The sequence below is a fragment of the Rhinatrema bivittatum genome, chromosome 11, assembly GCF_901001135.1.
Source record: "Rhinatrema bivittatum chromosome 11, aRhiBiv1.1, whole genome shotgun sequence".
Lineage (NCBI taxonomy): Eukaryota > Metazoa > Chordata > Amphibia > Gymnophiona > Rhinatrematidae > Rhinatrema > Rhinatrema bivittatum.
In genome coordinates this window covers 88,202,145-88,221,902 of record NC_042625.1, presented here as the reverse complement: position 1 = coordinate 88,221,902, position 19,758 = coordinate 88,202,145, and the positions used below count along the sequence as shown (strand labels likewise).

The 19,758-nt window shown below is 40.8% G+C and overlaps 1 protein-coding gene across 2 annotated transcripts; it reads right to left on the bottom strand.

Moving 5' to 3' along the window:
* Positions 1 to 1,806: 1,806 nt before the first annotated feature.
* TENT5B (terminal nucleotidyltransferase 5B) lies at positions 1,807 to 18,950 on the bottom strand. Of its 2 annotated transcripts, none has more exons than XM_029619894.1 (2): positions 18,309 to 18,950; positions 1,807 to 6,435 (listed from the first exon to the last, which is right to left on the bottom strand). In XM_029619894.1, exons 1-2 carry the CDS (start codon positions 18,468 to 18,470, stop codon positions 5,413 to 5,415), a joined length of 1,185 nt encoding a protein of 394 aa, XP_029475754.1. In that variant the 5' UTR covers positions 18,471 to 18,950; the 3' UTR covers positions 1,807 to 5,412. The 2 variants fall into 2 exon arrangements, with proteins under 2 accessions (XP_029475754.1, XP_029475755.1); XM_029619895.1 differs by lacking the exon at positions 18,309 to 18,950 and adding an exon at positions 18,016 to 18,223.
* Between the last annotated feature and the right edge of the window lie 808 nt (positions 18,951 to 19,758).

Below are 19,758 nucleotides of genomic sequence, written 5' to 3'. Positions count from 1 at the left end.
TCTCCAGCTGTGGGGGGAGAGGGAAAATACCTTCACCGCCACGCTCTAGGTTGCACCCGCTGACTCTCAGCCTCACCTGATGTCGGGGGCTGGGTTGGCCGCCGGATCAAGGCTTACCGCAGAGGGATCACAGAGCTCACCTCAGGAAATCTGAACTGTGGAGGGACCCAGCAGGTGTCACCGCCGGAGAGTGGGGCTCGTCTGTAGAGGTAAGATTTCTTCTTAATTTGGATTTCTTTGGTAAAATTACTCTAATGCTGTGTGAGCATGCATAGAGACCCTAACTGCTATGGAGATGGAAAACACTGAAGAGCTGCACTTCCTGCAGGGGTAAATGTACTAGGGCTGACGTCAGATTGAAATCTGATCCGTCTCCAACTGCTATCAGGAGTACACGATACCCATTGGTCTTGAGTCCATCTGCTACATGCTAGGAAATAGAGCATTATTCAAACTTCCCTCTATTTAATGATGCTCCTATTTCAGATTTAGTTCTGCTCAGGCTCCAGCCCAAACACAGGTTGTTCATCAGCTCCTGCCCAAACGCTATACATGGAAGAATTTCTGCAGTAGCAGAAGCAGACTTAATGCTAAGTAAGATATTAAAATAGAAGATACCCTAACAATTATGAAACAGTTGCTTTTATACAATAATCACAGCTGCCAAAATTAAGAAAAAAAGCACATCTTAAGCCATATTTATATATAAAAAAAATCTTAGTTACTTGCTTTTATTTCCACTACCTTAAAACGATCCCATTTCCCTCTAAGCTCTGCTTAGACTTCTCCTATAATCCCTTGTACCAGTACTCAACCCCTTTACTAGCACAAAGTTTTGTTTTTTTTTAGTGTCTTAACCCCTCACCACCATATGTAGCATGTGTCCAGTGCAAGGCATGGCTATAGATACAGAGGTGGATAAGGCCTATGATGCAGACATGCATAGCTGTGTGCCTCCTTACAGAAATTAAGTCAGGCACACAGGGATACAGCCATGCACTTATGCTTTTCTAGAGCACTAGATGAGAAATGATGCATAGCAGACAGCCTTCTGCCTGAACAACTTGCTGCCTCTGCTCAGTAGGAAGACAGGTGACAAAACATTACAGCAGATCCAGCCCCTGTCATCCTAAGAGTGACCCAAGGGATTCAGGCAATGAACTACTCCCCCTACTGAAATTCTATCCACTCAGCCCCCTTGCCCTCACCCCTATAGTGACTGAGACCACTCCCATGGATTTTTAGCTCAAGAGCAGCTCCCTGATAGGGAATAAATAAGATTAAGGAAGGTCCCTCCGTGTTGCAGCAGAATCCTAAATCTCACATTGATAGAGCAGAGCTGCTTTCTCTATATTCCCTTCCTCATGCCAGCCTTGCCTGATTCTCTCAGAAGTAAAATGTAATGTCAGACTATACTGGCTGCCTCCCACCACCAGGACCAGGTTGGAGAGCATGGATTAGAGGGGGCTGCTACATAGCAGTACTTTATACTGGCACTGTTTGCACACTATCCTACCAAGGTAGCTCCTACAGGAGCTAAGAGCAGCATACCCTCTTACGTTAGGACTGGAGCTATAAGAGTAGAGGTTAGTATCAGCAATGCTGTGCTTCTCTGCTCCTGCGCACTGACAGGAGTGAGCATCTCTTCCCAGCCCTGCTCTGAAGCCATGCCCCTACTGCCTCAATGTATCCTAATAGGAACTAGGGCACAGAACCCAGTTTTTGTCCTTCAGAAGAGTTTAGCTGTTAAACTAGTGCTCTGCTAGATGTTTAACACAAGGGTGCTGCTTTTCTAATGCTGCTAAGAGCAAATGGCTTTAATGCTTAAACTGGAAATAGCACATCTAGACCTCAGCTCAAAGAATATTTTAATATAAAAAATTAAGCAGGTAGTCTACATTTTGTAAAAATAAAGACAAGACACAGTATGAGAAAATATATTTTATAATTTAACAAAAATAGGGTTCAAAACAGGTTGAGCATGTCCATCCTCCCTCCCCCCCACCTTACAGAGTTTGGATATAGAACTCAGCAAGAAGAAAGGCAAACTTATAGACTGAAGCTACTTCTGACTTCTATAAGCTACAAATTGCATAGAAAAATATTGCAATTACTTTAAGGGGTGTAACTGAACAGATGGGAGAGAGTTTAGAAAGTTACAGCAAAATTAGACCATGACAGACTGAAGTAACTTATTGCAAAAGCTATAGCCACTTCTTCAGGTAAAAGACTTCCCTTTAACAGTCAAGCAGTAGCGTGGAAGAAAAGATACAGAGTAAGTACTTTTGTGATGGAGCTGTAAGGGGAAGTTTAATTCAGCTTTCAGCATTAAGCACCCCTAATTGAAAGTTTTAGCAGACTTCATTGTTTATATACTGTAATTCAAAACAAAAACAGGTCATTTAGGTAGCAAGGGTTGATGGAAGCAGGCAAGAGCAGGGTCCAAGAAGCCATTTATAGCCCATTGAAAAACCCCTTACTAGTTTTTGGTCAAGTTCTAGTTTGAGCAATTAAAGGTGCAGGCTTCTGCCAGCCAGCTCTGCTCCTCCACAGGAGGGTAGCATTGTATTGGAGCAGGCAGGCTTCATACTGTCGTACAGTGAGTATGGGGGTGGTAGTCCTGTAACCCTGCCATCTCTTCTAGCTTTTGATAGTGTTATAAGAGCAATGCCAAACTGCAAAATAGAAGAATCTGCATCTAGCAAATAAGTTATGGCAAGGGCCAGAATCTGCCATTTTTCTAAAAGGTAAAGTCACAAAAATAAGTCCAGTCTTGTCATAGTTAAGCTCACATGCAAATATTGTAATACAAAACCCCCCTCAGTCTCATTACAAAAATTCACCTCATGTAGGTAAAACAAGCAGTTAAATACATTGTATTTGTTTATGACAAATTCTAAATAAGGAGCTGGTACATGAAAGCCAGCACCAGGATCAGTTAGGCCATCTAACTTTTGCTGTTTCAGAAAAATGGAACCTTACATCTCAGTGAAGAACACAAATGTGCATTAGTGTGGTAAGAGAAGTGCACTGGAGCTCACAGGCATGCAGCTGTTTAGTATGGCCAAAGATTAGCATAGATACATAGCACAATAGCCTAGTACTCAGCACTATCAAGCTAGCCTCCTGCACTGCTTGACTGGGTGTAGCATAAAGGTTATTTTTCATCTCTGGCAGGTATAAGTAAGCTGATGCTACCTTAAAGGGCCCAGGAGCAGAATTTATTTTAAAAAAAGTGTACAATTCACCCAGTCAAGAAGGCTGTACTGTTATTGATGAATCTTTAGAGAAGGGAGAAAACTTTTTAAAGTTGTTTGGAGGTATCTATAAAAGGATATGGTATAGTTGAGAGATAGCTACCATTTTGCACATACAAGGCACACTAATATATAGACCAATTTGCTGATTTATAGCTTGCCTTCACCTTCCTGGTTCAAAAAAAAAATAAGACAACTTTTATCTAGTACCAAGTATAACCAAACAAGAGTAACTGCTCTCTTGCAGAGGGCATGACAAGTATGTGCAACATTTAATATGAAATCTGATAAACAAAAAAGTATGCTACAAGTTTATACCAGTGCTAGCAACCCAAGTCTGGTTTAAGCCTTGCTTTAAAGAAGTCCATGTTATTCAGACAAGCATCACCTTTCAACCTCTTCTTGCTGTTGACTTTGTAGGAAGGAAGGAAGCTATGGATTTTCGTATGTAGGATCAATACAAGGAGCTATGTATTTAGAATCCTGTCCCTTTGGGTCAGGAGGAATTAACACAGAAAACCTTACATGAGAGAGTCAGATGTAGCTGCTAAGGCACATCAATTACTGTACCCATAATCTGTATTCTTACAACTGGTAATCAAGTGTTCTATGCAGGATTGTCAGGATCTGACTAGGTTAAATCTGACATAGGATGCACTGTACAAGAAAGGTATTGTGGTTTTAATGCTCTTAAATTGTCAGCTTAGTATCAAACTTATAAAAGCCAACACTAAGTTCTGAAGCACCTACAATCTGAGATCCACTGCTTTGACTAACCCCAAGTTTTATAGTTGGCAAGTCTTTCACCCCAGCCTTTACAAAAGGCCTAGAGAATTCCCTTCTTAGGCTTGATGCCTATATGATTGAGTTGATCACCCTCTACTCTTCAGACTCCAATAGGTTTGCTCAATAGTAGGAAGCTCAAAACCCACTGCATTGACAGACCTGGTGTGTATGTGCCAAGAATCATATACAGAGATGAGGGACATAGGGCCAAGAAAGGAGGGCACTGTTTAAGACAGATCCTACCAAACCCACAAATGGGGTGAGGGTGAGAACACAGCAACTTCAAAGTCATTGCATTAACAAGTTACACCCAAGCTCCATCAGGCATCCATAGTGAAATGATTCACTGCCCTCAGATCCACCCAAGGCTTACCTTAAACTACCAGGATGAATTTACCTGCAGAGACTTGCTTCTACATCATGACCCTCTAAAGTAGGACCAGGAGAACAGATAGGGGAAAAAACTGTAGTATTCTTTGCATAGCTGCTCTGGTATGTAATTGTTAGAAAAAGGCTACAGCTTTTAAAGTCATTCATCCTTTAGAAGTAATTACAGTGTAAAATATTGAACAAAGTATTTTTCTTGATCTAGCAGGGAGTAATCAGACCCCAGGAAGATATGCCAGAAAACTGAGGGAGACTATACCACACCAAATCTTTTGTAGATTAAGCTATGTTAATGCTAAATTGACAGCTATCAATATACATGACATTTGCAATAGTTTTGCCATTAAGTGCCAAGACAAAAGCAGAGACAACCAAGAACCCTGTGGTTTAAATTCTTCCAACTTAAGGTTCTCTAGCACATTAGCTTAAAATCAAGGCATCAGCACAAACATTTTACATCCAAACAGTTTTGGAAGCAGACCTGTTGGAGCCATTTTAATGGCAGACAAGTTCTTCCCCACCCACCCCTGTATACAATACTAAACTTTGAGACATACCAATAGATAACAGTCCCAGAAAGGATTGTGACAGTAAAAAAAAGAGCTTAACCATTACAGGCACTTATTGTACAAGAATTTAATTTGGTCCTTCAAAACATGATCTGCCACTGGCAGCTTCTCTACAGCTCAGAACACTTTCATACACCAATTCCATCCTAAATTGTCCATATTCTGACAAGACATTCAGATCAATTTGGACGTCATGCATTCTATTAATCTCTCAATCTCATTCAGTGGGAGTGATTTAGAGGTTGACAACTTGTTTCAGTACATAAGGAGCTTGTTCCAATAATCACAGGAGCACAGTGATATTGATGGGGAAAAAAAAATGAGTCACTTCCATTTGATGTATTGCTTCTCCTGGCTTTGGAAACTGTTTCCAGAACCAAGTGTAGAGCATTTCTGCATTGTGGCCACCAGGCTCAGTTACAAGGTAGCCATGTTGGGTAGGCATGGTTGCATGGTAGAAGGGGCTGCACCCGAGTAACATAGTAATTGTTGAAATTAATTTCACTGACATATGGTGCTGGCTGGTAGTAACATGTCACATTAGTTGCTGCAGGAATGATGCTTTGCTCAGACAGGATGCCAACAGCAAGCATGGCAATGAGATTAAGTGTTTGTCTCCTTTCATGCCCCATTAGGCAGACTGTACTTTCATTCACCACTCTGTGGAGAGTCATTAGGCAGTCATACCTTTTGCTCTCCATCCCTACAAAGTGATTCTGCAGATAGCACTCCAGTTTCCTTTGCTGCTCTCCAATGTCAGGGAAGTCTATGAAGTACCTTGAGCACATATACCTCTGCAGAGCCTTCATGTCTGCCTCAGATTCTGGCTTGAATCCCCTCACAAGGAGGTTGCAGTATTTCAAAAGTCCACCACCCCGAATTTCTTCAGGATTCCTGGTTGCAATGATGCCATTTTTGAGATGATCCATTGCTTCCTCAAAGTCACCATACACACTCTCGCCAGTCACTGTTGGGTGGAAGTTCTGGGACATAGGATTTTCAGAACACTCACTGAATAGCAACAGAGAGTCCAAAATAATTTGGAAGGAATCCACACTGAACTCAAACTGCCGTCTAAGGGAGTCCACAAATTTCAGCTCTACATTTTTCCCACTGTTGTTGGAAAGAGAAATGAGGCTCCAACGATCTGTTTCTGTACATACTTTTACAAGCTTCTGAACATAGGCTTCCTTCAGTGTCATGGGAGTGATCTTATCCTTGTTGACTCCCTCTGGTAGGAAGTCCAGGAGACAGTCCAAGACCACATCTTTCACCATCTGAAATGCATCTTCACTCTTAAGATCCACAGCAAAAATGAGGTCAAGATCTTTGTAGCCCAGTCCACTGTTGTGATGTAGCACGTGGCTGGCTGCAGAACCATTAAGTCTTACATTATGAACAATAATGCCTTTAGCTTCCAAACGGCTTCGAACCACCTGTAGATATAAAGAAAGCCTGGTTACAGGAGTTATGCTAAACAGAAAATATCCTAGGGAAAACCAATTTATTGGTCACAACTTATGAACTTAATTTAAAAAGCAGTAAGAAATCATGCTTATGTGTCAGCAAGTGTTTGTTCACACACTAGCATAAGTAGAAGTGAAGTAAAGTTACAAGGATGAACACCCAACTAAGACTGCTGCATGTCAGAACTAAAGTACAGGAATGAGTGTTGAACTGTAACATTACATTCAGATGACAACCAACATTTCTACAGTCTGGGGTACTGATAAGCAGACATAAGTGAAAAAAGCACATAACATGCCATACTGGGTCAGACCAAGGGTCCATCAAGTCCAGCATCCTGTTTCCTACAGTGGCCAATCCAGGCCATAAGAACCTGGCAAGTACCCAAAAACTAAGTCTATCCCATGCTACTGTTGTTAATAGCAGTGGCTATTTTCTAAGTAAACTTAATTAATAGCAGGTAATGGACTTCTCCTCCAGGAGCTTATCCAATCCTTTTTTTAAACACAGCTACATTAACTGCACTAAACACATCTTCTGGCAACAAATTCCAGAGTTTAATTGTGCATTGAGTGAAAAAGAACTCTGTTTTAAATGTGCCACATTACCCGAAAGAGTAAATAACTGATTCACATTAACCCATTCTAGACCTCATGATTTAACACCTCTATCATATCCCCCCTCAGCCGTCTCTTCTCCAAGCTGAAGTCCTAACCTCTAGTCTTTCCTCAAAGGGGAGCTGTTCCATTCCCTTTATCATTTTGGTCATCATTCTCTGTACCTTCTCCATCGCCACTATCTTTTTTTTAAATGCGGCAACTAGAATTGTACACAGTATTCAAGGTGCGGTCTCACCATGGAGCGATAGAGACATTATGACATTTTCCATTTTATTCACCATTCCCTAATAATTCCCAACATTGCTTTTTGACTGCTGCAGCACACTGAACTGACGATTTCAATGTATTATCCACTATGATGCCTAGATCTTTCTTGGGTGGTAGCTCCTTATATGGAACCTAACATTGTGTAACTACAGCATGGGTTATTTTTCCTTATATGCATCACCTTGCACTTATCCATATTAAATTTAATCTGCCATTTGGATGCCCAATTTTCCAGTCTCAGACGGTCTTCCTGCAATTTATCACAATCTGCTTGTGATTTAACTACTCTGAACAATTTTGTATCTGCAAATTTGATTACCTCACTTGTATTTCTTTCCAGATCATTAATATATTGAAAAGTACAGGTCTCAATACAGATCCCTGAGGCACTACTGCTTACTCCCTTCCACTGAGAAAATTGTCCATTTAATCCTACTGTTTCCTGTCTTTTAGCCAGTTTGTAATCCACGAAAGGACATCGCCACCTATCCTATGACTTGACTTTTCCTAGAAGCCTCTCTGGAGTAACTTTGTCAAACACCTTCTGAAAATTCAAATATACTACATCTACAGGTTTATTAACTCCTTCAAAAAAGTGAAGCAGATTTGTGAGGCAAGACTTGCTTTGGGTAAAGCCATGCCGACTTTGTTCCATTAAACAATGTCTTTCTATATGTTCTGTGATTTTGATATTTAGAACACTTTCCACTATTTTTCCTGCACTGAAGTCAGGCTAACAGGTCTATAGTTTCCTGGATCACCCCTGGAACCCTTTTTAAATATATTGGGGTTACATTAGCCACCCTCCAGGTACAATGGATTATCTTACAACTAGGTCTGAAATTTCATTTGAGTTCTTCAGAACCCTGGGGTGTATACCATCTGGTCCAGGTGATTTACTTTTCAGTTTGTCAATCAGGCCTACCACATCTTCTAGGGTCACTGTGATTTGGTTCAGTCCATCTGAATCACCCATGAAAACCTCCTGATATGGTTATCTCCCCAACATCCTCTTCAGTAAACATTGAAGCAAAGAAATTGTTTTTAATTTTTCTGCAATGGCCTTATCTTCTCTAATTGCCCCTTTAACCCCTCGATCATCTAATGGTTCAACTGACTCCAAGGACTGCTAAGGCAAAGTGTATAAACAGAGAGTTCCACCCTCAATTTAAAGGCTCATCTAGAAAAAAAATGTTGCTAGCAGTACATTGTATTATCAAGATTTGGGAATAACTGCACAGAGCAGCAGTTGCTACCCTTAAGAGAAACAAGAGGGTAATCTACACAGCAGATACTGCCATAAGCTTGCTGGGCAGACTGGATGGACCACTTGGTCCTTTTCTGCTGTCATGAACTTTAACACCATGGCAAAAATCTTCCAGGGAACCCATACAAAATCCAATTGGCTATGTCAGGACAAGCTGTATAAAAGAGTAATATACAGACCTACCACAGAATAGAAGAGCCATGAAATCCACGCATCTAGTCGAGCCAATTTACTTCCTTTTGCATTGCCATAGACCAGAGGCCAGAGAATAACAAATTGCTGTTGTAGATAGAGCTGCATTTAATCAACTTTCAGTATTTTTATAGTTTTCTGAAACCAAAGAGTTTCAGATGTGACAGTGTTTTGTTAAATCTTAACACGATCAAAAATGAAAAATGGACTAAGCTTTAAAGAATGGCAGATCATGAACTAGATTAAAAATCTAAAGTTAAGGGCATTAAGATTCTGACTGCTATATTTGTTTTCTATAGTATAATTTCACTATCATTGAGTTTAAAGAATTTGCTAAGAGACAGTTCCATTGCATGAGAACATGCACATAACTGAAAATGTTTTTATAGGTAATAGTATAAATTTAAAGGCTTGATTAAAATCAGCTTGTCTTAGTATGGCAAGTCAGAAAGCTGATTAACTCCATTTTGTGTCTTGCAGGAACTCATTAAATCCTCCTTTGCTAAAATGCTAAAGCTGCTGCACTGCTATCTACATCAAGCCTGCAACTCCCTGTCCTGACTTGTATGGTACTTCCCAGAATTCCCAGCATCAAGGCTTTTGGCAGGATGCCAAGCAGCATTTAATTTCACAGGTGTTACTACTTCAGCAGTTTTTATCCAGCATGACACCCTTCAGTTTTGTTTCTAGGGCTTCATTATCCATTTAAATAGCCTTCTGAAATCAGACAAGTTTAGGTTCCAATGAATCTTAAATTCATGAACTATAAGAAGGTATGTGTTCTGGCAGGTCTTCAGACATTGGATGACTGCTTATTACCATCTTCCCTTACAAAGGGATGTAATAAACCATGCACCAAGACTGTACCGAAATTCAGCAGTTTAATGCAGGCACAAAAATAAAATTTAACTCCAACACAATAAGCCAATGGTATGCTAATGCACTGGGAGTTAGCATGCTCAAAAGTTAGTGTTTAATGTATTTGATAAATCATTTGTCAGATATGAAGGTGATATTTTTTATTCCTTTTGGTTTTTGTATAAGTCAGTAAATTAAAAATACAGAGCTGTGAACATAAGTTGTAAAATCTAATGTCTAAGAATGATTTAGGAGAAATTGTAAAAGGCTTGATGAACAGCTAGGTCTTCACCCCCCCCTAAAGTGGTAACGAGTTCCAAAAGACAAGGCCTTAGATAGGAAGAGCTCATTTCCCTGGAGGTGGAGTCAATAGTTCACAAGTTAAAAGTGTGATTAGCATGGTTGACTGCACATTTTAACTTATGGTGCATGGAGTCAGATGGTGCACAAAAATCATGTTATGTGCATGAAAATGTTGTGCAGAAAGCCTATTCTGCATAAACCCCGGTTGCAGGTCCTGGCACCAGAACTGCTTTTGTACATAGTTATAGACTGACAATAGCCCTGGACCTTTACTCCACCTCTGACCAGGAGTACAAAGTTTCCAGTGTTAAGAAAACAAGTTAAACCAGCACACCTCTGCACTGGAGTAACTAGCTAGTGTCCTCAGTATAAAGTTTCTATGCATGGTTGCTAAGCAGCACATTTTTCATCAGCAATATTTACTTAATAGCCAGCATCATTCAACATTAAATATTTATTGTATGTAACCCAACTAGAGATTACATATGACATCTTTCAACATACAAAACAAGCTTTATGCTAATTCTTATAAGGCACTCTACTATATGCAATAACTTCAACAGGATTAATGAAAATTGTGTACAGTTTGTGCACAAAAATGGGCAGACTGTAGGTAAAACTGTTCTGCAGAGGACAAGGTGTGGGAATAAGATTGAACTACCCCTTAGGTGGGGGTGTGAGAAACATGGGAATACCTCGAAAACCTAGGTTCAGCATAACTAGTCTCATGAATTCTGAAGTTTATCTATGCCCTGTCCTTCCTACTGCCAAAAGAAAAGAGTTAGCATTAAGTCCATATAATGGATGCTGTAAATTGGTATCATTGCTTTAGCACCTGATAGAGGGTCTATATGAAACCAATGTTCACCTTTGAGGCTTGTATTTTTCTGTCTTAACTATGTACATAAATTTACAAAGTGAACATTTTTAAATCCAAAGACTAAAGAGATTTAGGGATTGCTTATAAAATAAGCCTACGCTGCTCCTACTTGCATATAAAAATTAGATGTCATGATCAAGTAATCCAATATTTGTCACTATCACCACTTCATAGCTTGAATATACAGGAAGTCGAGTAGTTTTGCTATTAGAAATGCTTTAAGAAAATGTGCATGCATTGCTGTTCCAACATAGTACTAGTCTAGCCCAGGATGCAAGCCACCATGTCTACCTTCACAACACAATGCATGCAAAGACCAGAGTATGACTCACTGCAGGAAGGTTTAAGAGAGTATTTCAAGCAGTTAGACTTGACCTGAAGCCCACTGTCTTAACTAAGAACTTACTAAAAAAAAAGTTTACTTTTGTATTTTACACAGCTCAGTGTGGTATCCTCAATGAAAGCTACTATACAATTACTATAGCATACAAACTGACATGATCCTTCAGACAAAAAAAAATATATATTAACTCAAGGCTTTGGAGTTGCAAGTAGCTTTCAAGGACTACTAGTGAGGTTTTTCACTAAAGATTACAAAGGTTCTCTTGGACATTAAAGCATTCAATCATGAGTCAAGACTTAGGCCTAAATTCAAAGTTTTCTGAAATTCTGTTTATAGATAGTACTGTGCCAAGCTTTCCAACATGGCACATGTTCTATTGGTTCTGACAAGTCACCATCCAACAAGTGCTGTAATGTGTAGTCTGGGCATAAGGCATTATATAGAGATAAGAGCTGACCTTATAAAACATTCAGTACACTTTACTGATTTTTACAATGTTTTAAGCTATAATGATTCAGATTTGAGGGCATTCAAATTTTGAAGTCTATGAAACTTTGTAGACTTGGCTAGATGCCCATAATTACAACAGGTGCTCAGTATGAGCATCTGTTTTATCCCACATTGAAGACCACATCAGTAAATCTAGTGACTGTAGCGATCCTTTCAGGGCTGGAGCCTTCTGGAGATGGTGACCTGAGCACCGCTTTCTTCCCATAGTCTTTACTGTGATACTACTATCTTCCTTTCCTTGCATCAGCAGGCGTAGTGTGAAGGCGATATTCAGCTTGTTTTCCTTCATTGCTTATCCTGAATGCAGACAGATTCAATGAAACTTAGTCCTGTCACTCGCAGAATGACTTCACTCCAGAGCTGATGTTAAAGTTTGGCATGTTAAGTGTGCACTGGGTGCCTAGGGAGTTTGTGCATCAGGGGATATCATCCTCATCTATATGGAATTTAGATGTGATGAGTGCCATCAGCTAAGCAGTTCGGGCATGTGTTTTGTACGCACTAATCCCCTTATTGCATCAGGTGTTAGTCTCGCGCATCCAACTAGACATTAACCTGTGAATTAGGCTGGGTGCACTTTATTGCATCGCCTGAGAATAAGAGCAAAAAAAAAGGTCATTGCCAGAATACAAGTGAATCTGAATATATTACAAAGGACATGCAAGGAGGGTGTCAATTAGTGATTTTACTGATACATTACTATTGTAATGTATTCTATGATTCACTTGTATTTTCTGGCAGTTATCTTTGCTCACCCATTGTTTAGACTGGAGAAGAGAGTGTTAACTCCCAAAAGCTAATAAAGAAATGTATTAAAGTTAAACCTGTTTAATGACCTTTATTTTCATGCATGTTTAGATTTTTGCCTTCTGCTTTTCACTCTTCAAAGCAGATTACATTCAGGTACTGTAGATGTTTCCCTATCCCCAGAGGGCTTACAATCTAAGGGGCCAATGCAATACAGCGCTCACACAAGCACACTAACCCGCTGTTGGTTCAATAGGTGCTAATCCACCCCCTAATGCAATAGGGGGATTAGTGCCTAATTAACACGTATCCAATGCGGAGTGAATGAGTTAGCACTCATCACATGCAAATGCATGTGAATGAGGCTATTACTCAATCATTCCGCATTCAAAATAAGTGTGCTTCTCAGACGCACATTTATCGCTCAGATATTAACACCTTCCTGGAGCAGGTGTTAATAGCTGAGCGCACGTAGAAGTACAGAAGAGCAGAAAAAACTGCTTTTCAGTACTTCAATAAAAACACATCTCTGCAGACCGCTGAGTTATGAGGACAGTTTACCAGCAGTCTCTGCAACCCCCTAATTTGCATATTGCATGGCACCCCCCTTGTGAAGAGTCAGTGCCCACTTTCTGCAAAATTTGTTGCATTGGCCCCTAAGTTTATACCTGAGGCAATGGAGGTTAAAAGTGACTTGTCCAAGGTCACAAGGAGCGACCGTGGAACTTGAACCACTTACTGAAGTGCAGTAAGGATATAATGCATGCAAGTGTTCTAGACAATATGCCCATCTCTTGCTATATTGTACTTTTTAGTTCTGCCCCTAGTGAAGTTAGCTGCTTTGCATAGGAAGCCTTATGTAAATAAGATGCAGCTTGCCATATAAGTAAGCTGTATTTAACAATGCAGGGGCATCAGACACTAAAGTGCATCCCAATGGTCCTAGATGTTCCTTAAAGGGCCAAAAAGCCTAGACATGATCCTCAAAGTATATCATCCTTTGGGGGGGTCTTGGCAGACCTTTTCTCCTGTCAAGACAACCATGCATAAAGTAAAAAAAATCCCTTTGATGGTGTGGAAGTACCCCCACCCCCTTAACACCTTCCACAGAATCAAGTCATGGGATGACGCCAGAGGCTGGTTGGTGCCATTTTGGAACACTGCAACCAACCCAGAGTCTAGGAAGTACTCCAAACTACATTTAGACAAGGTATGGGGTGAGGGAGTGGCTCACTAGACTACCAGGGACTTCTTTTTACTCGAGGCCACTAGACAGCAGGGATTTAATTCTATGGAAGGGAGGGGGTATGGTATCACCGCACAAAGGATTTTTGCTTTTTGTGTAGGGCCTCCTTGAAAGACAGTGATGGGATCTGACAACCCTGGAGGGTATTTTGGCACATTAAGAAGGGGCAGATGGAGGCCCCATTCAAAGGGTATCTGCATTCACATCCCTGCAATATTTTTTCATGGGGAGGGGAATACCTCCCCCCACATCACAGCTTAGTAAGTGAGCCCTTAAGTTAAAAACCAAAAAATCCCGAGAAATCCACAGATCAGTTGAGTAAAATCTTAATGGACATTACTGCTGACATTTCAAATGTGTGCAGTACCATGCACTAATTGTTCTAAGGGCCTCATTTACTGACAGAATGGGAGAAAAGCCTTAGTAAGTCAGGCCCTAGGTTTGCTAGAAAGGAGTCCTGTAATCATACTACAGGTTAAACTCCCAGATAACTGTTCAAAGACCAACCCCCAAACCCCCCCCAACAGTAACCATATCAAACTGAGCACTGGATGGGCAGCTTGATTTCAGTAAGCCTATGTTTATGCTTTCAGTTGAGTTTCCCTGAACACATCCAAACAGTATCTGGATTGCCTTACAGCAAATATGAAGAGAAAAATCACTGCTTCTACATGTGACTGATGAGAATACAAAGGACTCTGCAGTCTTTAGAGAAGTGATTCACCTCTAGTCTACCCAGGCTTGACTTGACACTGGTGTATCTAGATTAGAAATGCAGTGTTTTAAGTGTTTATTACTAACGAGTTAATAAAAACCTGAATAGTGCCACCTTCTCAGACCTACTGTATTTTTTGCTCCACAAGATCCACTTCCCCACCCCCAAAAGTGGGGGGTAAATATCTGTGTGTGTTATGGAGCGAATATTAGAAAATTAAAAAAATACAGTCCCCCCAACCTCCAAGACCTGCCAACAGTCCCTGGTGGTCCAGCAGAGGTCCGGGAGTGATCTCCTGCACTTGGGCCATCGGCTGCCAGTAATCAAAATGGTGCCAACGGCACCTGTGACATAGTAAGGGCAAAAGGGTCGTCTGCGCCATTTTGATTACTGGCAGCCAACGGCCCAAGTGCAGGAGATCGCTCCTGGACCCCTGCTGGACCACCAGGGACTTTTGGCAGGTCTTGGAGGGGGGATTGTAGTTAAATTTAAAGGTTGGGATGGGGTTTTTTTTGGGTGTCCCCCCCCACAGAAAGAATAATAAGTTTTCTGATCTGGGGAGTGGACCGAAATGACCCTCCCCAGACCCAAAAACAAAAATGGGGACCAAAACTTAGCTGCTGTGCTAGGGCCAAGCAAGATTCAGCTGTCAGAATAAAATGCCTTGGGTGTATACAGATTTAACCTGCACAATTCCTGTAGACCTTTGACAAAAAATGATGGGAGTTATCTGAAATGCCATCTACTGAACATGTGATGACGTTTGCTAAATAGGGATTCAAAGTCCAGTACCTGTAAAAGGTAGGACATCCAAACAACAATGGGCAAATTTCTGCAACACTGACTATCTTGAAACACTCTTCCCCCTTCAAGTTGAGCAATAGGTTTGTCCTGCTTCCCTGCAGTCTTTTAGCCAAGTAGGAAATTGAATCACCCTTAGGCTTAATGCAAGGAGCATGGTAAAACTGTGCTGAAATTCAGTTCACTAACCCATGTGGAGAAGTATAGCTCCCAATGCAGTAATCAAATAGTATGCTAATGCATTGTTACAAGCACACAAACAAGTTAAGATGCACACTGCCTTCTGCACATTAATGCTGGCAGGAAAAAAAAAAAAAAGTTTAGGCACAGTTTTCTATGCATAAAATGCAGATTACAGGTCCCAGCAGCAGAACTTGAGTTTCTGCCTATAGATTATCATCCCTGGGGGGGGGGGGGGGGGGAAACAAAAAAAGCTTCACACTGACTAGGAGTTAAGTTTCCAGTGCTAGGAAAGCATGGTCAGTATACCTTTGCATTGGGGGTTAATAGTCTATATCATTTGCATGGGTGATAACCTATTAAAGTCATATTCTGCATCTAAGCTATATGCACATTGTGCATACAACTGCTTGCTGCACTGGCAGTAGGAATTGTGTATAAATGCATACAATTGCAGGTTAAACTGTATTATGCCAAGCACACCTTATGATATTGGTCCCTTACTTAGCTAGAGATCTCACAGGACCAGACACCACAGTGGTATGACTACATGCACAAAAATGTACATTATGAAACTGTACTTTAACAATTTACTTTTCTCCAGACATACTATCTGCAAGTGGAGACACCTTCAGGAATCCTTTCAACAATTATATATATCATGTCAACTCACAACTATTCACATCTGAATAGGACCTTTATCTTGATAAACTCCTGCCACTTACCCATACCCGACTTCAAAGGCTATGGACACCACACTTCTATAGTAACTGAAGTTTAAAGAATATTGCAAAAGGTAGATGAATTCAGATCTTATACAAAGATTGGTATGAACAAATGAAGGTTACCTGCAGAGTGAAATATTTCATGTCTTATAATCTGAGGCTAGTTATGCATGTTAAACACTTGCTCATTATCAAGAGTAATATTAGTGCACTACATGCACATTATGCAGACAACCAGTCACTGCATATAAGCTTATGCCAATTGTTTAACATTGTAGACATGCCTGAAGGTCTAGTATTAAAATTACTAAAATAATGTTGTGCCCTTGTTAAATGCATGTGCAAAAGCCAATAAGCCACCTCAGACATGCCTTAGCAATTGCACTTCAGCAAGTATAACTTTAGTTGGAGAAGCATTTGCATGGTTTAAAAAAGTTTGAATTTTGAAATACTATAAAAGCATATAAAGCTATCATGACCTTTCCCATCCCACAGCTAGTACTGATATTAAGCAGAATAGTTGATAGGGAAAGAACAAAACTGCAAAGCTTTGATAAACTATTTAAGAGCGTTAAGGAAGTTTCATTTTAGAAAAAAAATGGTTACAACTTCCACACGTTAGATGTAGTGTTTTGTTTTAGGGGTCTGAGGCTTTTGCAAGATCAAGATCTTCCACATTCTTTACATAAGGAGAGATACGCTCACTAAAAACTGCTCTAGCTAGGTATGTCATAAGGATAAGAAACCCTGTCTCATGTAACCCATAAAACCACCTCCCACAAATAAAGAACTTAGTGGGCAAATTACTACTAGTTTTTTTATAGTACTAAAACTCTGGGGGCAGAATTTCTTTTAAGATATCCAGCAAGATGTGTAATTAAATACTCTGGGAACGTATATGTATTTTATAATCCTGATCATTTGAGAGAATTCTTAGATGCCAAAGGGTCGTGCCGTAAGTTACCCGTGCATTTAAAGATAGGTAGGTGCAGGAGTGCTTTACTTGTTAATTGTTTCCTAAATTTTCTCCCGTGTGTTGTTTCTATCTCCTCTCCAAATATTTCTTTGGAATAGCGGAAAGAAAATATATATATATATATATCCTGTTTGATGATGTAAGGAGAAAATATATTTCTTATATGTAATCTTATGCAGAATTTCCATGCAAAGTTTATTTGTTTATAAATATTGTTAAAATCTAATAAACATATAATAAAAAAAACTGCATTGTACTAATTGGTATCAGAAAACGTATAATTCCACACCAAAAACAGATTTCTTCTTTCTATATCTGACACTGTCTCAAATTTCATAATGAAGTTGAAAGGAGAGAAACAAAGTGTTAAGTTTTTCACCAAGCCCATTGCAGAAGCCAAGTACCAGATTAATCTAAAGGAATGATAATAGCAAAGAAGGGAAAGGAGAAGATAATAAATTAAGACCTTACAGTAGGCAGGCATAGAAGGGCAGACTAGATAGATCAAGTGGTCATTTTACGTAACTATGAGCCAGCAGAATAAGAATTCAGTTAGAAACATGATATCAATGTTTAAAGTTTTCTAGAACCGCTGACTCACTGTGAGCCCGATTTACTTTTTCATTCTGTGTCCATAGGAGTGGGGGAGAGCTCTTGTAAGCCACGCCCCGTATCCAGTTAGAACCATCTAGATAGTAATAAAAGATAACACCTTGGGCAAAGGTAAGAGCCATAGATAAGGACTTCAGACATGTTCAACCATGTTTCTACGTTTCTATCAGGAGATCTCTGCAGGCGTGGTAGGGATTGTAGACTAGCAGATGAGTGGATGGGAATACTAGAAGAGCCCGTTTCTATAAAGCTAGTTAGGAAGAAATAACTTGCAGATACACAGAACTGGAGATATAGTTAAACCTACCATATTAACAAACCACCCAAAACCCAGTAAAAGAAAAACGAGTCGGTGCGACCAGAAATCGTGTTCCAAAGAAAGTTAAACTAGAAAGAAACTGAGAAGGCATGGATGATCCGCGCCAAGTTTCATAGCCCCTATCCCTTTCCGCTCGCCTGCAAGTTCTCAGCTCCTCCACATCTCAGCAACGAATTACGCAGCCGGGCTGCGGGAAACCAGCACTAGAGACCTCGCAAGCACATACGCGGATGGCGTGCGCACCACGCCTCCCCCATGCCCAACCCCGGCACGTCCAATACCTGCACGATCTGTCGCGGGGGCACAGCAAGCGTGGGGAAGTTGCCGCGCCCGTGCACGGGCACGCTCTCGCCCAGGATGGAGTCCAGCCTCTGCACCTGCTGCCAGGAGAGCACGCTGAAGCGGCGCGAGTCCTCGATGGCTACCGGCGGCGTTGACGTCATGCTGGCGCAGGTTGGGCAGCCCCTTGGGACAGCTCTGGTCTTGCTCGCAGGGTCGCACAGTGGCTAGCGCGCGCGTGCGCGAGTGCACAGACGGCGATACGCACACGCCCCCTCGCGCGCTCAACGTCTCGCAGTAAAAAAAAAAAAAAAAAAAAGCGTCCTATATTATAACCGTCGTTCTCTTAACAAGTCACAATAACCCTCAATCTCGCGGCAAAAAGACAGATAGTTACTAGAAAAAAAATAAGCGGAGCACAGGAAAAAAAAAGACTTTGTCAGAAAGTTTCAAGAGAACGTCGTGCTGGTCTTTCGCTTCTTCTCTCCTACAAGCAGATTTCTTCGTTTTATTTACGCGAACCGAAAACAAACTTTTATCTTTTTTTCTGTAAAAAAGAAAAACCTGCAGTATTAACTACCACCCTACGGGCTTTCACCGATTGCCCAGCGAGACCTCGTTCAAATCACTCTACTATACTCCGCTGCTCAGGAAGCCTTATATAAACCGCGTCCCGAAACTCTAATTGGTTACCCTGGCTGTCAGTATTATTTTCCCCGCCCACCTGCGCCAGAGAGTAGAATCTGATTGGAAAGGGGGTTCAGCGGCGGAATAAAATGCCGGTACCTTTAGCCCCGCCTACTTTCCATCTGCGTCATTGGGAAGCGGAATTTCTCTGTGATTGGTCCCGTCGCCACCATCCCTTCCTGGCCGGCTTCTCATTTGCTCTAGTAGCGCTAAACCTTGCCGCCTTGGAAAGGAATCCCGACTGCGATAGCTCGGCGGACATGCCATTCAATTTAAAGGGCCACTGCACGAATGGTGTGGCATTTATCCAGTGTTACGTAAAGAGCTCCTGTCACATTAGCTAAGATTAATGTTTGAAATAGCTAGATAGCTTAACAAATTACCGTTAAATTATGATGTGCATTTTTTAAATTTATTTTGTTGCCACTGCTGATTATTTGATTATGAAGAGGGGACATACGTTTTCTACAAAGCAGTAGCAATTTGCGATTATGCTTACTTTAGGCCAATCAGCTACCATCTTAGATATAATAAAAGTGACCATTTTTATAGCATTACTGGGTGTACACAGCACTATACAATGGTGATACCTATTCATATATAAGTTAAGTTCTTGCCCAAAGAGTTTACAATCTGTGGGTATGAGGTAGTGGGAGATAAAGTGAGGTGCCCAAGTTCACAAGGAGTGTCAGTGGGAGAAGAGACTACAAAAGAAGATCATATGGCCTATCTAATCTGCCCACCCATTCCCTCAGAAATCTCCCA

What these genes read in the sequence shown, in the direction of transcription:
- TENT5B (XM_029619894.1), bottom strand. Translation starts at nt 18,470, where the DNA reads ATGACGTCAACGCCGCCGGTAGCCATCGAGGACTCGCGCCGCTTCAGC. An exon ending in CCCCGCGACAGATCGTGCAG is followed by an intron (nt 6,436 to 18,308) that starts GTATTGGACGTG and finishes TTATATCTACAG; the next exon opens with GTGGTTCGAAGCCGTTTGGA.